The sequence below is a fragment of the Cygnus atratus genome, chromosome 3 (assembly GCF_013377495.2).
Source record: "Cygnus atratus isolate AKBS03 ecotype Queensland, Australia chromosome 3, CAtr_DNAZoo_HiC_assembly, whole genome shotgun sequence".
In the NCBI taxonomy this organism is placed as follows: Eukaryota; Metazoa; Chordata; class Aves; order Anseriformes; family Anatidae; genus Cygnus; species Cygnus atratus.
This window is the reverse complement of record NC_066364.1, coordinates 70,404,656-70,423,287: the sequence shown is the minus strand read 5'-3', so window position 1 is coordinate 70,423,287 and position 18,632 is coordinate 70,404,656. Positions and strand designations below refer to the sequence as shown.

Sequence of the window (18,632 nt, the reverse complement as noted above, 5' to 3'; positions counted from 1 at the left end):
TATTAGATTTGCATCCTGAGGACTCTGAACGAGCAAAATTAGTACTACCAGATATTTCCTTGGGGTTTCCAGACCCAAGTCTGGAAGTCTGCAGAAAAGACTTTATGACAGAGTTAATGTCCACACAGAAGGTCATCCACTGACAAAGCAACATGGGTTATGTTCTCTTAGACACCCTATGGACTCTAAGAAACCACTTTAAGTATAGGCTGAAATGGAAAGCAAAGTATATTGCATCAATAGAACATCTGCCTCCACATTAGAGTTGTTAAGGAGTATTTAATTTTGAAATAACAAGTCAGCTAATTCTTCAAAGCATATATGTGCTCTGGCATTCAGCCTCCCACACCTGACAAGCATAGGTTAAAAGGCATTATCACTATAAACAGCGAACAATTTTGCAGGCTAGAAGGAATCACACAATTTGTCACTTAAAAGCCCACTTGAGAACGAAAAGCTCCAGGATCCTTATTACTGCATTACAAACAATTTACCATTTCTAGCTTACTGCTTCAGTTATCTCTTCTTAAGTCGTTTCCCCTTCTCTGTTGTGTGGTTCTTTTGTGGTGTGCAGGATGTGTTTTTCTTCCACCTTGCAAAATTAACTTTACAGAGGAAAAAAATGTGAGTCAAGTGAGTCATTGCTGGGAAGTTTGTCCTTGAGCCCCATCTCCTCAGGGTTAGATAAGCATTAATGTCAGCAACGGAGAGGCTGTCCCTGCTGCCCCTGGTTTGGGTAACATGGGTGAGAGTTGTCCCTTTCAGCAGCAAACCAGTAGATTAGCTCAGCTCTGTTGCAGCACCACAGCTGGAGAAGTCAACACTGATCTTACCCTCCAGCAAAACAAGTGCCCGAGCTCTGATTCTGGCAGCCCTTCACTGGCCAGTGGTTTGTTGGTATTTGCAGTTTCACTCCAGTCAGTCCCAGGTATCCCCAGAGAATCACAGACTCAGTGTAAATGACCATCCAGGAGACACCTTCCATCCAGAACACCCTCCTCCTTTCAACCCAGAGCTGTCTGCAAACTGTTAATCTTTCCTTATCCTTGGGGTGTGTTAAAGGCAGGAATTTCTGCTCTTGTCACTTTCTTATTTCAAGCTCAGGACATTAGTCTTCCACTCTACTTCCATAGAAAACGTTCTTCTTTTTGTGTTCTCTTATGTCCATTTCTTTTCATGGCATAAAACAGATCCCTTCAGATGGTTCGGTCCAGCCAGTTTGAGCTGACTTACAAGCCTTACATTCCCAGATAAAGGACCGCCTGGAAACTGGAATTTACTCCACATTACCCCTTTTCAACATCGCAAAGTCCCCAAAACAGCCATCCAACAAGAAACACAGCAGCAAAATACCCCAAAAGCACCCACCACCACCACCAAAAACCTGATACAGATCCCAAAGTCTGCATAAGCTCCCATGAAGGGATTAGATACCTTGAGCAGACTTGGGAGTGATGAGGGGCTATGCTTGAAAGCATGCACAGATGACTGCAGGAGGAGCCCAGTGAGCAGACTAGGCATGTGGGAGCTGCCACCAGCTTTTGTGCCCCAGTGGCAGGTTAATGCTGTGGGTGTGCAGGGACAGGCCAGCAGTTTCCCAAGGGTCCTCGGAGCTCATGTGTGCACGGCAGGGGCTTGCCGCTGTGCCCTGGGACCTTGGGACCTTGTGGGGGGGAAGTGTAGGCTCAGGCAGGTGCAACGTGTGGCCCCAGGGATATCTGTAGTCCTCAGGAAGTGGGGTCTTTCTTTTACTTTCTCGTACTCTCTGAAACGTCCATTCTACACATTGCCCAGTCTTTAGTTTTATATCTTACCTCAGAAATCTCTCCTGCTGCCATCCTGGACAGCCGAGAGATTTGCCTGCAGCTGCTTTGGAGTATCATAGCCTGTGAATCCACAAATGCTTTAAGCTGCTTTAAGCCAGAAATGACAGCCAAAGCCTTCCTTACCCTGTGCTGCCCCTTCACTTACACAGGGACAAATGTCTGGATGCTGTTAACTGGAGCAGGGAACTCATCTTCCCCCCATCCCCCCTTCCTTTTTTTGGCTTAGTTGCAACCCATATTAGTTGTCCACATCATTCCCTGCCAGTTCATTGAGCAATCACACCCAGAGCCATGCTGGCATGGAGGGCTGGATGCTCCCCTGGGCACACAGCTGGCTCGTGCTGGCCTGGGGTGACGTGAGGTGCAGCCTTAGCTTTGTGCTGAGTCTTTCTGAGCACCTTACTAGGACCTTGTTCAGCCCAGTGATCCCCCTGTCCTCTTCAGCAGATGCCCACACTTCACCAGAGAAAATGCACTGCAAAAATCTCTCCTGCTCCTCTGTCCTCCACGGATAGTAACTACCTGTGTGCCTCACCCTGCCTGGCAAGGGCAAATGACAACATAGCCTCCCTCCTACTTACAGCTCTCTCTGCTCTGCAGCTGTTAATGATTTCTTTCTTTCCAAATACTGCCACTGTCCAACTGATTAGCATAATTAAGTTAAAACTCAGAGCAATTATTTCTAACCTTCACTCGGTTAGAAGGCAGGGCTTTTGTTTTAAAAAGGAATTTGTACTGAAAACCAGTCTATCTTCCCAGCTTAATCTATTGCTTTAAATATTGCAGAAATCTTCTATCAGATTCTGGTTCCTGCAAAAGGTATTGAAATTCAACTCCTCTTTTTACAGGAGAAGGACCTGGGCTTGCTTCTTTTATAATGGATAGCTTTTGATCCAGCCATGACAACTATACACAAAACCTGAACTTTAAAGGACACAAACATCAGAAGCTGACGCTTCTGCTTCGGAAGATGTTAGATTTAGAGAGGCAAAAGAATTGGGGGTGGGAGTTCTCTTGAGCACTTTACTGATCTGATTCTACATCCAAAGTATGCGTACCTCCCCAGTCACCTTGTAGGCTGCTAGGGGGTCAAGGAAGTAGACAGCAGGCTGGAAAGTTTGTGTTGTTGCAGAGCGGCCCCTTTGGGGTGAGGAGGGCAGTCAGTCTGAATGCTGGAGCAGACGATAGTCTAGGCTGTGATAGCAGTCCGTCACAGGGCAGGTGTCACAAGCCCTCTCCCTTCCTCTATTAAAGCTAAGGGCTATATATAAATTAATAAAAAAAATAAAAACTAGGAAATGATTCAGGGCTATCATGCCACTGTAAGTATCAGCGTGATGCCATCATCACTTCTCTTGAAGTCTCTCCACTTACTATCTTCCCAATGTAATCAATGCTCAGTTGTTTCAAATTAGGTTGTGTAAAACCTGGGGCTGTGCTTTCCTGTATGTTTTTGACCATGGGAAATGCGAAAGCCTTTCTTACAGCTTAGACAACATCTAGTGTGGAAGATCTTTGACTGGCTTCAGATGATGGGTAACACAGAATCCTGCATTTATATTATCTTGGATGCCAGACAGATTCATTCAGTCTGTATCTGTGTGGAGAGTCTGGATGGACAGAGAAAGTAATTCCAGGGCAGAAGGTGAATGTTTCATAGTTATTCAGAGAGAAAACACTATAGATAGCAATTTTACACTTTCCTACGATCCTGACACGGCTGTTTGCCTCATGGGATGATTCATTTACACTTAAGAGAAAAAATAGTGGCAAGAGTGACTTTTCTCTCAGACCCTTTACTTCCCTCACCGCAGATTTCTACAGCCCTGCTCCCTAGCCTGAGTTCTGACCAACTGTCTAGAAACATGTTTCTGCTTCAAAGAACATAAAGTAAAGTAATTAATCCTGTTCCTTCAGGAACCCTCTACACTGTCACCCTGCTTCCTCTGGCAGGCTCCCTGTTACTGCACCCAGGATTTCATCAGGAAGCTGTTCACATATTTTGTTATACTATGGCAACTCCTCATTCTAACACACAGAAGGTCCATCCTGCCTCTGGGCTCAGGAAACAAATAAGCGTCATTGACTCAACAGGAATTACCTTTATTGTTTAGAAGACAGCCCCCCAAAATGGCCCTTTAAACATAATTTTTTAAAGGAAAGCAGGCTACCTAATTTCTGGTTACCAGAGGAATGTGTGTGAAATGTCATCACTGCCTGCAAAGCCAGGAGGAAGAAAGGAGGAGATACATCCTAATTAGAAATAGAATGAAAAAAAAGTAAAGAGAATATTGCCATAAACTACTAGTAAGAGCAAGCAAGCCTATGAGGATACTTCAAATTGAATATTGCAAGAGCATTTATTATTACTTATGCAGCTGACAATGGTTAATTATGGCAGAATAGTTCACCAAAGTATAATTAGCACACGCACTACATTTCCCACAACACTGTAAATCTAAATTTCACTCTAAATCCAAATGCAAATTTTACTGAAGCGTGAACCTTGAGATTCTGATTTCTGTAGTGCATATCCTGGGTATCACCGCGTGGGGATCCCCCTGACTTTGACCGAAAGGCAAACCACTGCTTTGATGGAGCATGGCAGCACTTCAAACAGCAGTCTCCCACCGAATGCAAACCTGACAAGGCATTTAGGAGGTTGCATACTGCTACATATGTAATCTGTGTTTGATTTTGGCCGAGGAGTGCATCTGCAGCCACAGTAAGAAAATAATTCACTGTGTTTTGAATGGTAGGAAGCATTTTGGAGTAAGGAAGCAGGATTCTTTCTTCCTTTCACATAACAGGATTTCAAAACAAGACCTACAGATGCCCAGAGCTTGGAGACCAGAATGCTCTGGGCTCACTCTGGGGATGTATAAAGAGAAGTACAGGGTGGGAAACAAGGAATGCAGCTCAAGAAGCCAGAAGTGGCAGCATATGGCACTAGCTGAGGGACAGTAACTGGTAAAGCATGTTGCCTCACAAAGACCCAGGTTCAGAGAAGTGCTCTGAAACAGAAGTTTTCCACCTTTTCCAAGGTCCTTGAGCAAGGTTTTCTGTGGCTGTGTGCCCTCTGTTGTGCATACAGCATGTGTATATGTATGAAATATGTTCAGAATGGTATTTTTCTCTTGGATAATCAATCACATGTTGCTACATGTTTTGTAAAATTAGCTCCTGTGACTGAATAAACTACTAATTTCTGACTTTTCACAAACCAACCACAGAAAGTAGAAACTCTTTTTCTGTCAATAGATGAAGAAAAGCAAAGGTCTGTAGTAATGTTGGATGTTCGGTTTAATCAGAAGCTTAATAATCTCTGTAACTTCAATAGGATGTAGGAGAAAGCACATTAGCTAAGTTCCTAATTATGATCACCTTTAAATTGTCAAATCTCAGAGATGTCATTACTCCTGGTAAGGAATTTAATTATTCTAGAAGCTTCAAAGTGAGTAGGTTTACAAAATTGCTCAGCAGTGTGTCTTATTTGTGTTTTATTCATAATAGTTCAGAAGTCATCTCAAGGCATCTACCTCTCCAAAATGGGTATGCATGTATTCTGTGTACATCATGCTGTGCTCCTGTGCTTTAGTATGTGGTGAGAAGAATGGCTTTTTTGGCTCATTGGCAGCTGTACTGAGTATGTAGTATGTGCACATACCATCCATGAATCTGTTGTTTTGAGGTAAACAGAAGTCTGGCAAGCATGCACGATGGTTATTTGTTTGATGGGGAGAAATGCTGAGTTTTATTTGCATTTTATTTGCAATACAATGACAACTTTTTTTTTTTTTTTTCAGAAATTCATTGATACATTTCATGTGCAAAAATATCCGACATTTTTGTCAAGGCACGCGCGTGTTTATATATTTTTATTGATACTGGGGAAGACAAACAAGGGCTTGCATCCGCATTATAGGGCAAGGGAGAGGAGAAAATATAGTGAAAATTGTCTTACGTTAATGTCCAAAACTGCAATCTGCAATCCTTTTTGGAATTATCATTGGAGGTAGAGTGGCTGGGAGACTTCATTTCACGTCTACCTCAAAAAAGCCAATGTGTCAATGGGAAAAAAGAAGCACATACAATGAAATTACATATAGTGACTATTCAGCTAGAGCTAAAACAAACAAACAAACAACCAAACCAAACAAACAGAATCCAAACACTTAGAAAACCATATTGTGGGAATAAGAGAGACAGAGAAAAATCAGGAGCTGTATATATTAAGAACTACACCAACCAAAATTTTGTTGATACTCTTGTAGATAAGATGAGAAATGCAAATGCTCCTTTTTCATCATTTAACCCTGTGTTGAGAATACCAGGGGAGAGTTCCCGCTGACAGCTAAGTACACAGCAGCCCTTACCATCTGGTCTGTAGAGTGCATCAGGGCTCAGCAGACAAAATGGGGTCAAACACCACGAGAACCCATTTTACACAATACAATGCTGGAGCCAAGGAGAGACCTGTATGGAGGTTGAAGTGACTGGCCCAAGGAAGAAGAAAAAATACAGGAAGGACCACAGTGAGCCTTAGATGTAGGTCAGGGACAGGCACCCTATTGAGTGGTATAACCACCATGTGTGCACATGTGTATAACCACTCACTGGGTGTCTTTTTCTTTTCAATCTTCAGGAAGAGGCAGCCAGAGTTCTCGCCCACCAGCCAGTGTCCGTCGGCACATGTGCAGCTTTGAAAAATCCCACACTGCAGTGAATGTGTAAGAGAAGCTGCATGACAAAGAGTGGTTTTACCCCTTGCTTTCTCTTTCTCATTGGTTTATCATGTCTAACGATGGGACAAATGTGGTGCATGCCATTAAAGACGGGAAATTTGCTTATGTCCCCTGTTTCACACAATGCCTTAATCTGATTGTCCAGATGTGATGAAGAGAACACTCAACAATTTTTTGCAGCTTTCACTTAAAAAAAAAAAAAAAAGCCTTCACTTTTATTTGTAAATGCTTGCAACTCTGCAAATACATCATTTTTTGTACTAATTGTATCTTCTTTTTTCCATTTAGCCAACTTTTTTTTTTCTTTACAGTTTTGCATGGAGATGACATTATTCTGCGTGCTTTAAACAAAAATGCAGTGGCTGTCTCATGGCAAGATGCCTTTGCTGTTCACAGCTCCCACTAACTGTGCTTGTTAGTGAACTGCTGCTCCAGAGCCAGCAGAGGGAACACAGAAAACGCTGGTTTGGTGGCATTCACAGAGCAGGGAAATGATGTGCAGTAAATAAAAACTGCAGAATCTGACACAGGAACAAAGAGTTGCCCTAGCATATCTCTAAAGAATAGCAGAGAAAATTTTACTGTTACAGTTTTTGAAAGACGTTCAGCTTCTGAATGTTCTCCATTCAGTGAACAGGAGCAAAGTTCAGCTGTTCAAAAATGAAAGTGCAAATACTGCCTTCTCTTAAGCACACACAAACTCGGTGGAGAAAACATGCTAGCTCTTGCGGAAATGGAAAGGCCTCGCCTCCTATTTTGCAGGACAGATTTATGATCTTTTCCATCTGATAAACTACAGATGTGAAGCAGTCCTGCTCCCTGCCTCAGGGAAGGTTGTGCAGTGACGAGGTGGAAATCTGCCTCTGAGGCACTTACCCAGTATTTTGAGCAGCACAGTGCCTGTGCAGCCCAAGCTGCCGTTCAGCTCCTATGATCAGCCACAAAACATTCCAGCCCTTTCATAGGATGTGCAAATTGTGCGCAGGTAGCAGTAATGTTAATTCCACCAAATCTGCCCCTCTGACTCGCACGCAGATCAGAAGAAATACAGGTAGTCTACATCATAGACTTGGTGCAGCAGTGATGGTTATGCAGGGCCTGGGCAGCAACAAGATTTGTCTCCCTGAAACAAAAATTTTGCAAAGCCAGTGTAAGGAAAAGTACACACATTTTGTTATTAACTTCTGTCTAACAATATGTCCTTCTTTTCTGGTGTGAAGCTAATGCTGCAGATTTGCAGGGCACAGATTGCCAACTGTCTGTCTGGAGACAGAAATGGGTGATGGAATGGGAATCTGACCATTAGGAAGCAAAGAAAGGCAAATGCAACAACAGATTATATTCAAAAAGCATGGATACAAAGAATAAAATTCCTGAGCATGGGGAAGGCTGAAGCTCTTGCTCTTTGCATGACAGTTCTTGGGATTTCTTTTTTTTTTTTTTTTTTTTTAATTTGGAAAAAAAATAATCCTCATCCACATGATCTCCTGAGAAACACCTCTGGTCAGACGCCAAGCAGTCCATGGGACTTCAAACACTTGTGGCAGCTGCACAGATAAGAAAGGCTTTAAAAAGCAGCTGAGCTTTTCAGACCTCCTGAGCATGAAGCTTGCTGTTTTGGTTTCTTCCCCCTCCCCTGCCCCTCAGGCTTCTCTCTCCCTCTAGTGGGATCGGTGCTTTCAGAGGCCCAGCAGTGCTGCGCTGTGGCCAGGGGAAGGGGCATCCTCCACCGGTGACCCGTGGCCTGGCACCAGGCTGAGCTGCACAAAGTCAGGCATCCACCATCTCACTGGATGCCCATCACCACCTCCTGGCCTCGTGCCCAGGCCTCAGCCAGCAGAACCGCAGCAGTCAGCCAGTCTGGATTTCTCCGGGGAAGCCTCACTTTGCTGCCCTGACATGCTAGAAATCACCAAGGCTGTTACGGTTTCCCTCACCTTCCAGTTACAGACAGATAGATGGAGGGGCCCCAAACTCTTTTGTGTTTGATGCACGCAATACTTAGCATCAGTTATTGTGCTAACATTGATCTCCATTCTCCGTGTGATCCTGGAGATGGCCAGAAATGCAGAGCCATGAAAATATAGAGTAATAAAAACTGCTCATCATCTTAATAAACTCAGAAACATCAGCTTCGAGCTTCGAGGCTCTTTTCTCCTGAAGCTGCATGTTCATTGCCATGGAAATGTCCAGATACACCCAAAAAACCCACAGCCCTTGCTCGCTGGTTTATCTCCTGCAGCGTATTAGAGCTAGATCTATTATAAACGGGGTGCCTCATGACTAAGCTTCCTGTGGGTTAAGGCTGCATTCAAAACGCTGGCCCTCCCACCAGCAGCATGTTAAAACAAGTCTGGTGGTCCTTTGAGCACTGTTTAAACTGCTGGGAGTTTATTTTATTCACAAGTATACCAGAGAATCTGCCAAGTTATGGTGGAAAAAGACCTCATTTACTGCTATAAAACTGCTGCACACTTTTTGGAACAACTGCCCAGAGCAATCATTAGGAATTTAGTCCTGTCATGATACAGCTATTGACTAGGGAATATTCCGGATTTTCAGAATAATTTTCCCTTTTGTAACTTCATCTAGGGCTCTCAGCTGTGCATCTACACGCTATGTGGAATATCTTCCATCCTCGGTGTTAATGCCTTTCAGCTGTTTAAAATCTGTTACTGAGCTCTTTCATCAAACTGAACGTATTCAGTTATTTCAGCTTTCTCTCATGAACTTTTTTCTCTGTTCCTGATGGGGCTTTTTATTGCTGTTCTCTATACGACATCCCATTTGCCAATATCTTTCTGGATAAAAACGTGGTGCCCACAGAACCACAGAGGGATTAAAGAAAGTAAGGAAAAATCTAACAATCTTAATTAATATTAATCTGCATTTATAGGAAAGGTCTTACCTATAAATTCCTAAAGGAATCTCTGTACCATGGTATGGTGCTTTGGAGTGGGGAACACAAAATTTGTCGACTATTTTGTGGCTTGTTTATGTACAAACCCTGTTAATTTCTTATTCAACAGCAGCTCTGGATTTTTTTTTCTTCAATACTTCTTTTAAAATAATGTATTTGAAGGTTGTTGATCTTTATAGCTTTATAGTTCTACAGGCTATTTTGTCTTAGTTGCTCCTGCCTACACTTTTCCTAAATCAATTTCATTCTATCATTTTCTTCCCGTGTTCCACAGCTTTCCAGGTTCCTTTGCTCAACACATTGTAATTTTCAGTTTCCAGGTTGCATTAGCTGTGTTCCTTTTCAAGCCTGCCTGAAAAAAAAATGTTTCAGTTCAGGTATTGTCAATGACTGCACTGCTGTATATATTTATTCAAATGTGCAACATGAGGCACATCTTCAGGTAATACAAATGTGCTTCTCCACTGATTGAGGTTCCACAGAGAATCTATGATGATTTACACCATGCATTTCTTGTGCACTAACTAACCTTGAAAACCTTAAAAAAATACAATGGTCATCCTGTAGGATGTACTCATTCTGAATATTGGCTATTTTAAAATTGTAAGTAACAACAAAACAAACAGATTTCATTATTATTTTTTTTTCAATAATAAGAATACTTTTTTAATTTCACTTTGATTTGCAGGTTTTTGATCTTCATTTCTTGAACACTGGAAGAATTTGCCTGCTGTTTGGGACAAACTGTTCATTATCCTGAACTTGGTATTATCTGTTAGAATAAGTTGTTTTCTCCAAGCAACACATATTTATTTAGTAGCTACTTGTTATTCTTTTCAAAATACTTAATGAACAGTTTGCAAGCTGCAACCTGCTTTGCAATTTGGGGACATTTTCGTAATGTCAAAGCTATCAGATTAGAAGTGCTTTGCAAGTTCTGCAAATGTATTTCTCCAAATTATTTGCAGTAACTTATTTTTAATCATTTCTGTGTAACAAAACATACTGGTGAACCAAAAGTTTTGTCACTAATAATTAGATAGATAACTGAAGTGTGACATAGCTTCTGCATTTCAGATGAGACTAAAAATTAATACTAGCAATTATAATTACCTTTGCTGGTATTATCAGTGAATTATTCTCTGAAATTATTCTCTGAAATATTATTATTAAAGTAACTTTTACCTCTTGCAGCAGAGTAACAAGGAACAACTAGGTTAGATTTACTTGACACAAGCCTGTGGCAAGGCAGGGGATTAGAAAGGTGGCTCTGGGTTTGTGCTCACCCACTGCAACCCCAGGTGTCATCAGGCTCTGCCCCTGTGGCACAGTGGGACAGCGTTATGTTTTCCTGCAGTTTGTGTATACCTGCTTTTTGTGTAGCTGCTTCCATGGTACATTTAAAATAGCTCTCTAATTTACATGGAACGTTGTGTCCCATGTGCAAGGCAAGCGATTTGTTTTGTCCTAAAGAAAGGGAGTGGAACAACATAGAAAAGTTAGTTCAGTAATTTGAATTTCCAGAAACACCAGTAGGAGGTTAAACTTTGCTCTAATTATACAGCACCACAGAAAGAGTTGGAGTCACGCTGTGAGAACTGTTGTAAGATCCTCTTATCACTGAAGAAGAGATTGCATTGTAGATGGACTAACGCTGAAGTTGTTTTGTGATTATTTTTTTTTCTTTTAGGTGATAAAAAGTGATATTTATCAGCAAAAATCCTGAGCATACACCAGATTGGGAGTGTGGTGGGAGGGTGATGGGTCCCTCACTCTTGGGTGAGCCACAGAGAGGTTAAACCTGGGTTAGTAAAAAAGATGAGCCCTTGGAAGGGCTCTTGGAAGGGCCCTTTAAAAATCAGGCTTGCAGGAACATGTTAACCAACATGACCTCCTCTGCTAATGAGTGGCGGGGCTGACTGCTCCCACTAGCTGAAAGGCCCTGAGGAGAGGGTCCTCCTTAGCACAGGGAGATATCCCTAACCTGGATGAAAGCCAGTTCACTCCCTTAGTCAAATTTCATGCCACAGCGGCCTTACTGCAGTGGATACCATGATGGAGGAGACCTTGGAGACAGAAGCGAAACACTGCAGTGTGCTGAAGTGCAGGTACTAGCCTTAAATCTTAAACTATTTAGCTTGGGTCCTGGGAGCGGTGAGGCTGCAGCGGGACAGAGCTCTGCTCAGGCTCTTTGTTGCTGCTTTCATGTCTGCAGAGTTGAAGAAAGCTTGTTGATGGCTAGCTGCCTTTCTGCAGGCAGTGTAGAAATTCTCCTGCCCAGGAGGGTAATCTGTGAAGGGGAGAGCATCATTTGTTGACTGGGCAGCACTTGACACTGGCCTCATCTGGTTGCTGATCAGATAGTTTAAGGTTTGGTTTGGACCTAATTTTTGTTTACAAAATCGACAGCCGCTTGCATTTTTTGTTCATTCCTAAAATTTTAGTTTCACACTAGGTTATCCCAATGCCTCCTACCAGCTGTGGCATTTCAAACAGTTACTATAGTGATTATGAGGAGGTAGGTTTGACCAAAGCATCAGTCTGACAATGAAAGAAAGGGAACTTCTTTCTTCTGTAATCTTTTCTGCTGATTGATTGCCACTGCTGCTTTAAAAAAGCAAGCCTATATATCTGCCCTCTAAAGGTAACCAACAGAAGCTCTGGTATCTCAAAAAGAAACAAGGAATGAAGTCTAGCATTTCCTGAAGCGTCCCTTCTTTTTCATCCTCAAGCACTTTGCCTGACTGCATCCCCAGCTGTTTCACTCTGGCAATGACAAGCACTACATCAGATGAGGAGCCATTTCTCAATATGTGGGTTCCTAAAGCAAACCTCATTGAAGAAACCTGGGAATATCGCTCTATTTAACTCTTCCTTATGGTGTCATTTAAGGATTTTTATGCACAAAAAATCAAGGCAAAAAAGACAAAGGTTCAAGCACACGGGATGGAAAATTCACCAAATTCTTTATGCTCTGGGTCTCAGGCTGTAACTTCACTGGCAAAAGGTAATAGGATCAGAGAGTTGTACAGACTAGATTACCATAGACTCTTGGAAATGGGGCAACCTTGTTCCACCTCAGGAACATTCAGTCTCTAAAATATAAAGAAACCTTTGCCATCCAATGTCTGAAGCAAGACATCTTCAGGACTGTGCTGTATGAGGAGGAACTACCTGTTGCAGGGTTCCCAGGTTTTGCTCCAAGGAAGCCAACAAGGTCGGATCCCCAAGGCACTGGCAAGAGCATGACTTTCCTCTTTGACTGTGACAGGACTTGAGTCTGAGGCAGTCCTAGACGCAAGCAGGAGCAAGATTTTGGGCAGACGGAGACCCTTAGCAAAAGATAGTGAACCACCTAAAAAGCTGTAGGCATGTCCTCAGCTGAGGAATGGCTGGGCAGGGATATTTTGGATTGCTGTTTCAGATTTGGGCACATCAGTTCTTTTAAAGACTTTCTGAAAGTAACTATTAAGGTTTGAAATTGTTTTCTGGCTTGTTTAGCGTCTATAATCATCAGCTGAAAATATGTGAAAGTGACTAGCCCAGAGTCGTGCAGAGAAAACATTGTAAAGATTGGTACATGTATTAAAAATAGCACTTTGAATTACTGAGGAAAAATAGCAATAGATTTGCTGATGGAACTCACATACGTAACACAAACTCACACCAGAAATGTACTTGTGCCTATTCCCCTAAAATACAAAAGCTCTAGACAAAGCTGTGAGAAAAGTTCAGAAACTGCAGCTAAATCCATGTATGTTGTTGCCTATCTAGTAAAACCAAACCCATCTTATGTGTTAAAAGGGTATCCAAGGGCCCGTCTAGACATCTAGGCTAGATACAAAGATATGAAGAAATAGTTATGCTGGATAGACACAACTATAAACCGTAATGTCGCTTGAAACTCCAAGGAGTTCACTGCCAAGCACTGTGCGTGAAGTCTAAATCCTGTAGGAAATGTTATAATGGAGAGAGAAAGTTAGGAAAGGCAAATAAATACCTGCATGGACATCTCATATTGACAGAAGCAAGAAGACACCAGTTTTCACTGGGCAGAGAGTATCACGTTTTCTATAACCCAGCCATGATCCAGCTTGCTGCTCTCCTTTTTGTGGAAAAGCATCCTTTCCCCCATTATGAAAGACAGATAATTTTGATTTTTACCTTCTCCTGTTGGTACATCCTTCAAAAAAAGTGTGACGATCACTTAACAAATGGTGACCATGCAGTTAGGACTAGTCAGCATTGCTTTGCACATGTGAGTTGATTCCTGTCCAGCCAATACTCACTTCTGGTCAGAGCTTTCCCAGCTCCATCTTTACTTTTTGCCTAAGTGCCAATTAATACCATTCAAGGTGACTAGTCTTTGTTTCAGAATAGCAGGTGTTTTCTTCTTGCACGTTAATTGTTAATTCTGCCTGAATGTGCCAGTCTCAGCGTGACTGCTTGCCCACTGCCCAGCAAGGCACAGCCCAGGTACTGCCATGACAATCCCCTGACTACATCTAAAACACGAGTCATTGACAGGCTTGTGGTGCATGGACACAGCAAGCAGAGTAAGTTGAGGGAAAGAGCCGGAACAAAAGACTGAGGAGAGTCATAACAGAAAAAGGTTTTCCCAGTGGAAATCGCCTGAATGACCCCGTGAAGAGCCACTGCGGATCTAAAGCTATTTGTCACAAGGCTATTGGAGGCCTGGCAGGTGGAGGCAAGGTGCCAGCAGCACCAGCTTTCCTTGTAGAGCAAGTTGGTAACAGACGAAACCTGATTCAGTGGTTTGTTCACGGGTGGGTATTGTAGTCCCAGCACAGTTTGATTTAAGTACGGCTGTTGACTTGGCCTCAATTAAGTACATTATGGAGAGTGCTACAGAAGAAAGAAGTCAGGAGAGTGGAATTTGAGAGTGAGGGGGAGGAAAATGAACTGAATAGGAGGAAGATCTGAAGGCAGAGGTAGTGAGCTCCTTAAAATAACAGTGCTTGCCTTTGATGTAAAATACAAGATCTTGGGAACAAAGTAAGATAGATACTAAACAGATGGTGTGAGGAGGGATTCAAAAGTGCGATGATGCACCAGAGCTAGATATGAAGAAGTAAATGATGCAGAAGTGGACTTAGCATAAGAGACAGCAGATAATCATCATGTTTTTCCAGAAAAGCCTTTTGCAGTACTTGTATGCAACAGCATCAGCAAAAATACAATGAGAGCAGTTGACTTATTTTCCTCTCTACAAGAACAGACTTGTTTTGAACTCAAAGCAGACAAAATGTTTCTGTGTGAAGAGTTTGCAAATCTCTATATTTTAAAATATTGCTTTAAAAATCTTTCACACCCGACAGCTATAGTCATTTGCTTATCTCTATAGCACTTCAAAAAAATGTCATATCAGACCTCATTTTGATCAAAACTGTAGTGCTTCTAAACCTTCATTCTTATCTTTTCATTAATGACTATAAAGAAGTTTCATTCTAGCCAGCTGGGAACTTGGCTATTTTGTTTTTCTCCAGGTTAAAGCTCTAAATCCAAACATCTCCAGGTCCTACCAGCTACATGCTTGGGGGAGTTATGAATTTTTTAGATTGGCCTCTTCTGGTGAGCCAGTTCCTACCAAGGTGATGAGTCATAGGTCCAGAGTCTGGAGCTGGAGATGAACCTCACTGCTTGGATCCTGCACAAATTCTCTTTTTCTCTAGGAATATTTACTGCTCAGCAGAAAAGTGCCACATTATTATGTACATTTCTTTTCCCTTTTGCCAGTTTTTCATTATCTGTGTTGTACCAATTTCTCCCAGTTACGACAAAGTTAGCCAATAATATTTTCACAAAATTCAACCGGTAATTATTTACTCCCTGAGAAAGAGAAGCGCAAGAAAAAGCAAAATACTCAGAAAGATATTGCAGGCTGTATGTAAGGGAAGTGATCTCCTCTGCTGTGTGCAGCACCAAGAGGCAGCACTGCTGTGCCTGCCTCCCACCTGCACTGCAATCACAGGGCCTGAATTTTAATCCTTTGTTTACTTCTGCCCCCTGAGGGATGAAACCCTGAGATAAGGCTGCTTCAAACAAATAATCTCAGAATTTCTCTTTAGTCTTTAGTTTCCACCCAGGTGATGCATATTATAATTTATGAATGATCTCTACTGCCTGACCTGCAATTAAACAATTGCTTGGTCCTCTGAAGCTCAGCCCCCTGTCCCACCAGCTGCTAATGAGATGTCATTCTGCTTTGAGTGCTGCTCTCTGCAAGGCCCAGGGAGCTGTAAAAGCACTGTCACTCCTCAGCTACGGACCTGACCCTCAGGTTCCCCCTCAGCCAAACATTCAAATGCTGGGATCCAGCTTACATGAGGAGCTGGCGGGTTCCACTCACTGTGATCATGTTGCTGCTTGTTCCTCCCTCCGCCCACACAAACCGACTGTTTTCAGTCCCAGCATTTTATTCTGGTTTGTAAATAATGGTCACTGGGGAAGAACTATGTTCTGTCTGTCCTGACTACCAGCGAGGGGTCCCTGCAGTGAGAGCACGTCCCTAAGCAGGGGGCACTGTCTGGGGCTTTGTTTGGACATGGGAAGGTGAGAAAGGGCTGACACAAGGACTGGGCAGACAGAGCAGCCTTCTACCTGAAGGAGGCCCTGGTGGGTGCCTGTCATTTCTGTGATAGCTAATGTGTTCCCAAGTGTGACGGGGAGCAGAGAATAAAAAGAAAAAGAGGGGTTATTAATGCTTCCTCCTGCTATCCAGGGTGCCAAAGGCTAAGGCTGTGGGTTGTTTATCTTTCAAGAGTTTGAAAATGTTTCCTATAAGCTGTAAATCAGGCTTAATTAAAGCTCTTCCTGTGATGTTATTTTTCTTTTTCTCTTTCCCCTGCAAGGTGCAGTCAGGAAACCTAGATAAAAAATGAAAAGGCTAAGGGTCCTCAAACCACAGCCAGTCTTACCAGAGCCCTTCCCGTGGGCTGGGCTTTCCAGGGTGGCCATGGGGCACATAAGCAGTGTGGAGTAATTGCCTTTGGATGAAAATTGCTGTAACTGCTGCTGTTAAAAGATGCTGTTGTTTCCTTCTGTAGTATTTCTGGGAGGACATGAAGAACTGGGAGGGGGGACAGGGGCTGGGGAGCATGTTAAACAGGCAAAACGATTGGGATTTACATCAGCTTGTTTTCTATATTGCCCATGTCTGTGTAATGTAAATGCAAATAAACCCATCTTTATTTTATTCATAGTTCTAATGGAAAGTCTGTGTCATGGTCTGAACCAGGTGGAAGACAAGCTCCCAAGGGCGAGCACATGTGGCACAGACTCTCAGTGCATGTGAAGAGCCAGGAGACAGGGTGCAATCAGACAGCCGTGATCAAACCCCTCACTAAAAGCTACCACGGCCAAACCAAGAGCTTGACTTTTACTGACATCAGCAGCAAGACTCTATACAATGTGGTGGAGGAAGAAGAGAGAGAGCCCGTCCGCCTCAACCAGCCAGGCAGCCCCTCCATGGTGGTGCACAGGCGGGTGGTGACGACCCCCCCGCTGCAGGCCTCGGCGGAGGAGACCCACCTCTTCTTGCCTGACCAGTCCCCCAAGACCCTGCCCCTGCAGCCTCGATCTCTCATGGAGCAGCTGCAAGGGGTGGTCAACAAGTTGGCCACCGGCATCCCCGACTTCAATGCCGTGCTCCCCACGCCTGGCTCGGGGAACGGTGTGCGGCCTCCTCAGCCGCCGCCCCTGCCACCTCTCCAGGCATCTGCCTTCAGCGGGGAGCCCCTGTCTCCCCCGTCTGAGGAAGCGGAGAGCGAGAAGCTGAAGCTCATTCAGGGATATGTCTATGAGAAGAACCCGGAGGATGATGAGGAGGAGGAGCCGGCCACCAGCAAGCTCACCCTGGAAGACTCACCGGCGCTGACACCCCCGTCCCCTTTCCGGGATTCGGTGGCTTCGGGCAGCTCCGTGCCCAGCTCCCCCGTGTCGGAGTCGGTGCTCTGCACCCCCCCAGACATGACCTATGCCTCTGTCATCCTGAGGGATTATAAGCAAAGCTCGTCCACCCTGTAGAGTGCGGACGCTGCGAGAGACGTGATGGGAAGAATGTTGGCAGCTGCCCGCTGTTAGGTCCTGGGGAGATGTATCCCCCAGAGGCAGCGGAGGGAGAGGAGAGCAAAGTCACATATGACAGGGCAAAAACTTTATCCTGCACTTAAAGAATAAATAAAGAAAAAAAAATCCATTCTGAGGGCTCAAAATTCTCTAGCTATTAAAAATATTGTACTTTGGGAAAATGACAGGAAAAAACAAAGCACAAACCCAAAAGACAACTTCTATAGCAAAAAATGAATAAACACACTGGAAAAAAAAAATCACACTTAGTCACACCCTCTCTTGGCAATGCTTGAAAAGGACTCTGGGAAGTGTGACCTAGGAGAAGTCCCTAGCGAATCTCATGACTGCAGCCTTCCTGCAATGGCACCAGTTGGTCCGGGAGCTGGAAGGGCGGAGCACGGTGAGGAGGAACAAAGCTTGTATACAACACATATATGCATAAATCATCTTTTTCTGGTTTCTGCTGGTGGTATACATGCATAACGTGTTAGAGAGAGGGGGGCTGAGATAATGTGAAAGCACATGTCTCTTAAAGACGTTTGTTGGAACAATTTATTCTTCATACTAGGCTGCTTTTTGGGGGATTTGGGCTTTTTTTTTAAGGCTGATTGTGAACAGAGGGAGGAATATCACCAAGACTTGAGAGGTTTCTGATGAAAGCCCTTGCTGTAGTACTTGTAATATGATAAGGACTTAGAAAAACTGCCTTTTTGTATACAATCGCAAACCATGTTGGCTAAACTGTTACACAACATTTACTGTAGCAGAACAATATTTATTGACTAACTTTTCATAATACAACATATTTACCATGTGAGTACATCATTCCTTTGTGTTACTTTGGAATCAAATGCATTGGAAAATAGCTGTATACTTAGAGCAAAAACTATTATTCTGAAAGAAAGGCCGTTCTTCATTGCGGGCTATAGTCAGTCTTGAAGCAAGAGTGAGCGTATGTTTGTGTCTCTGAATGCGTGTGTACAGTATGTGTGAAATGTAATGTCCAATAACTACCACTGAAAGATTGTCTTATAAATATACTATGAATAT

General features: G+C 43.3%; 1 protein-coding gene across 3 annotated transcripts in view; it reads left to right on the top strand.

The window, feature by feature from the left end:
* The window catches only part of GRM1 (glutamate metabotropic receptor 1), a 185,178-nt gene extending 167,641 nt beyond the window's left edge, over window positions 1–17,537 (top strand). The window contains exons 8-9 of one of the 3 annotated variants that reach the window (XM_035538549.1): window positions 5,340–5,378; window positions 6,472–6,532. In XM_035538549.1, coding sequence (XP_035394442.1) covers window positions 5,340–5,378; window positions 6,472–6,532 — 100 coding nt within the window. Of the gene's footprint in view, window positions 1–5,339; window positions 5,379–6,471; window positions 6,533–16,714 lie in introns of those variants that run through there. The other 2 variants (XM_035538548.1, XM_035538550.1) reach the window with 2 other exon arrangements.
* Window positions 17,538–18,632: the final 1,095 nt, after the last annotated feature.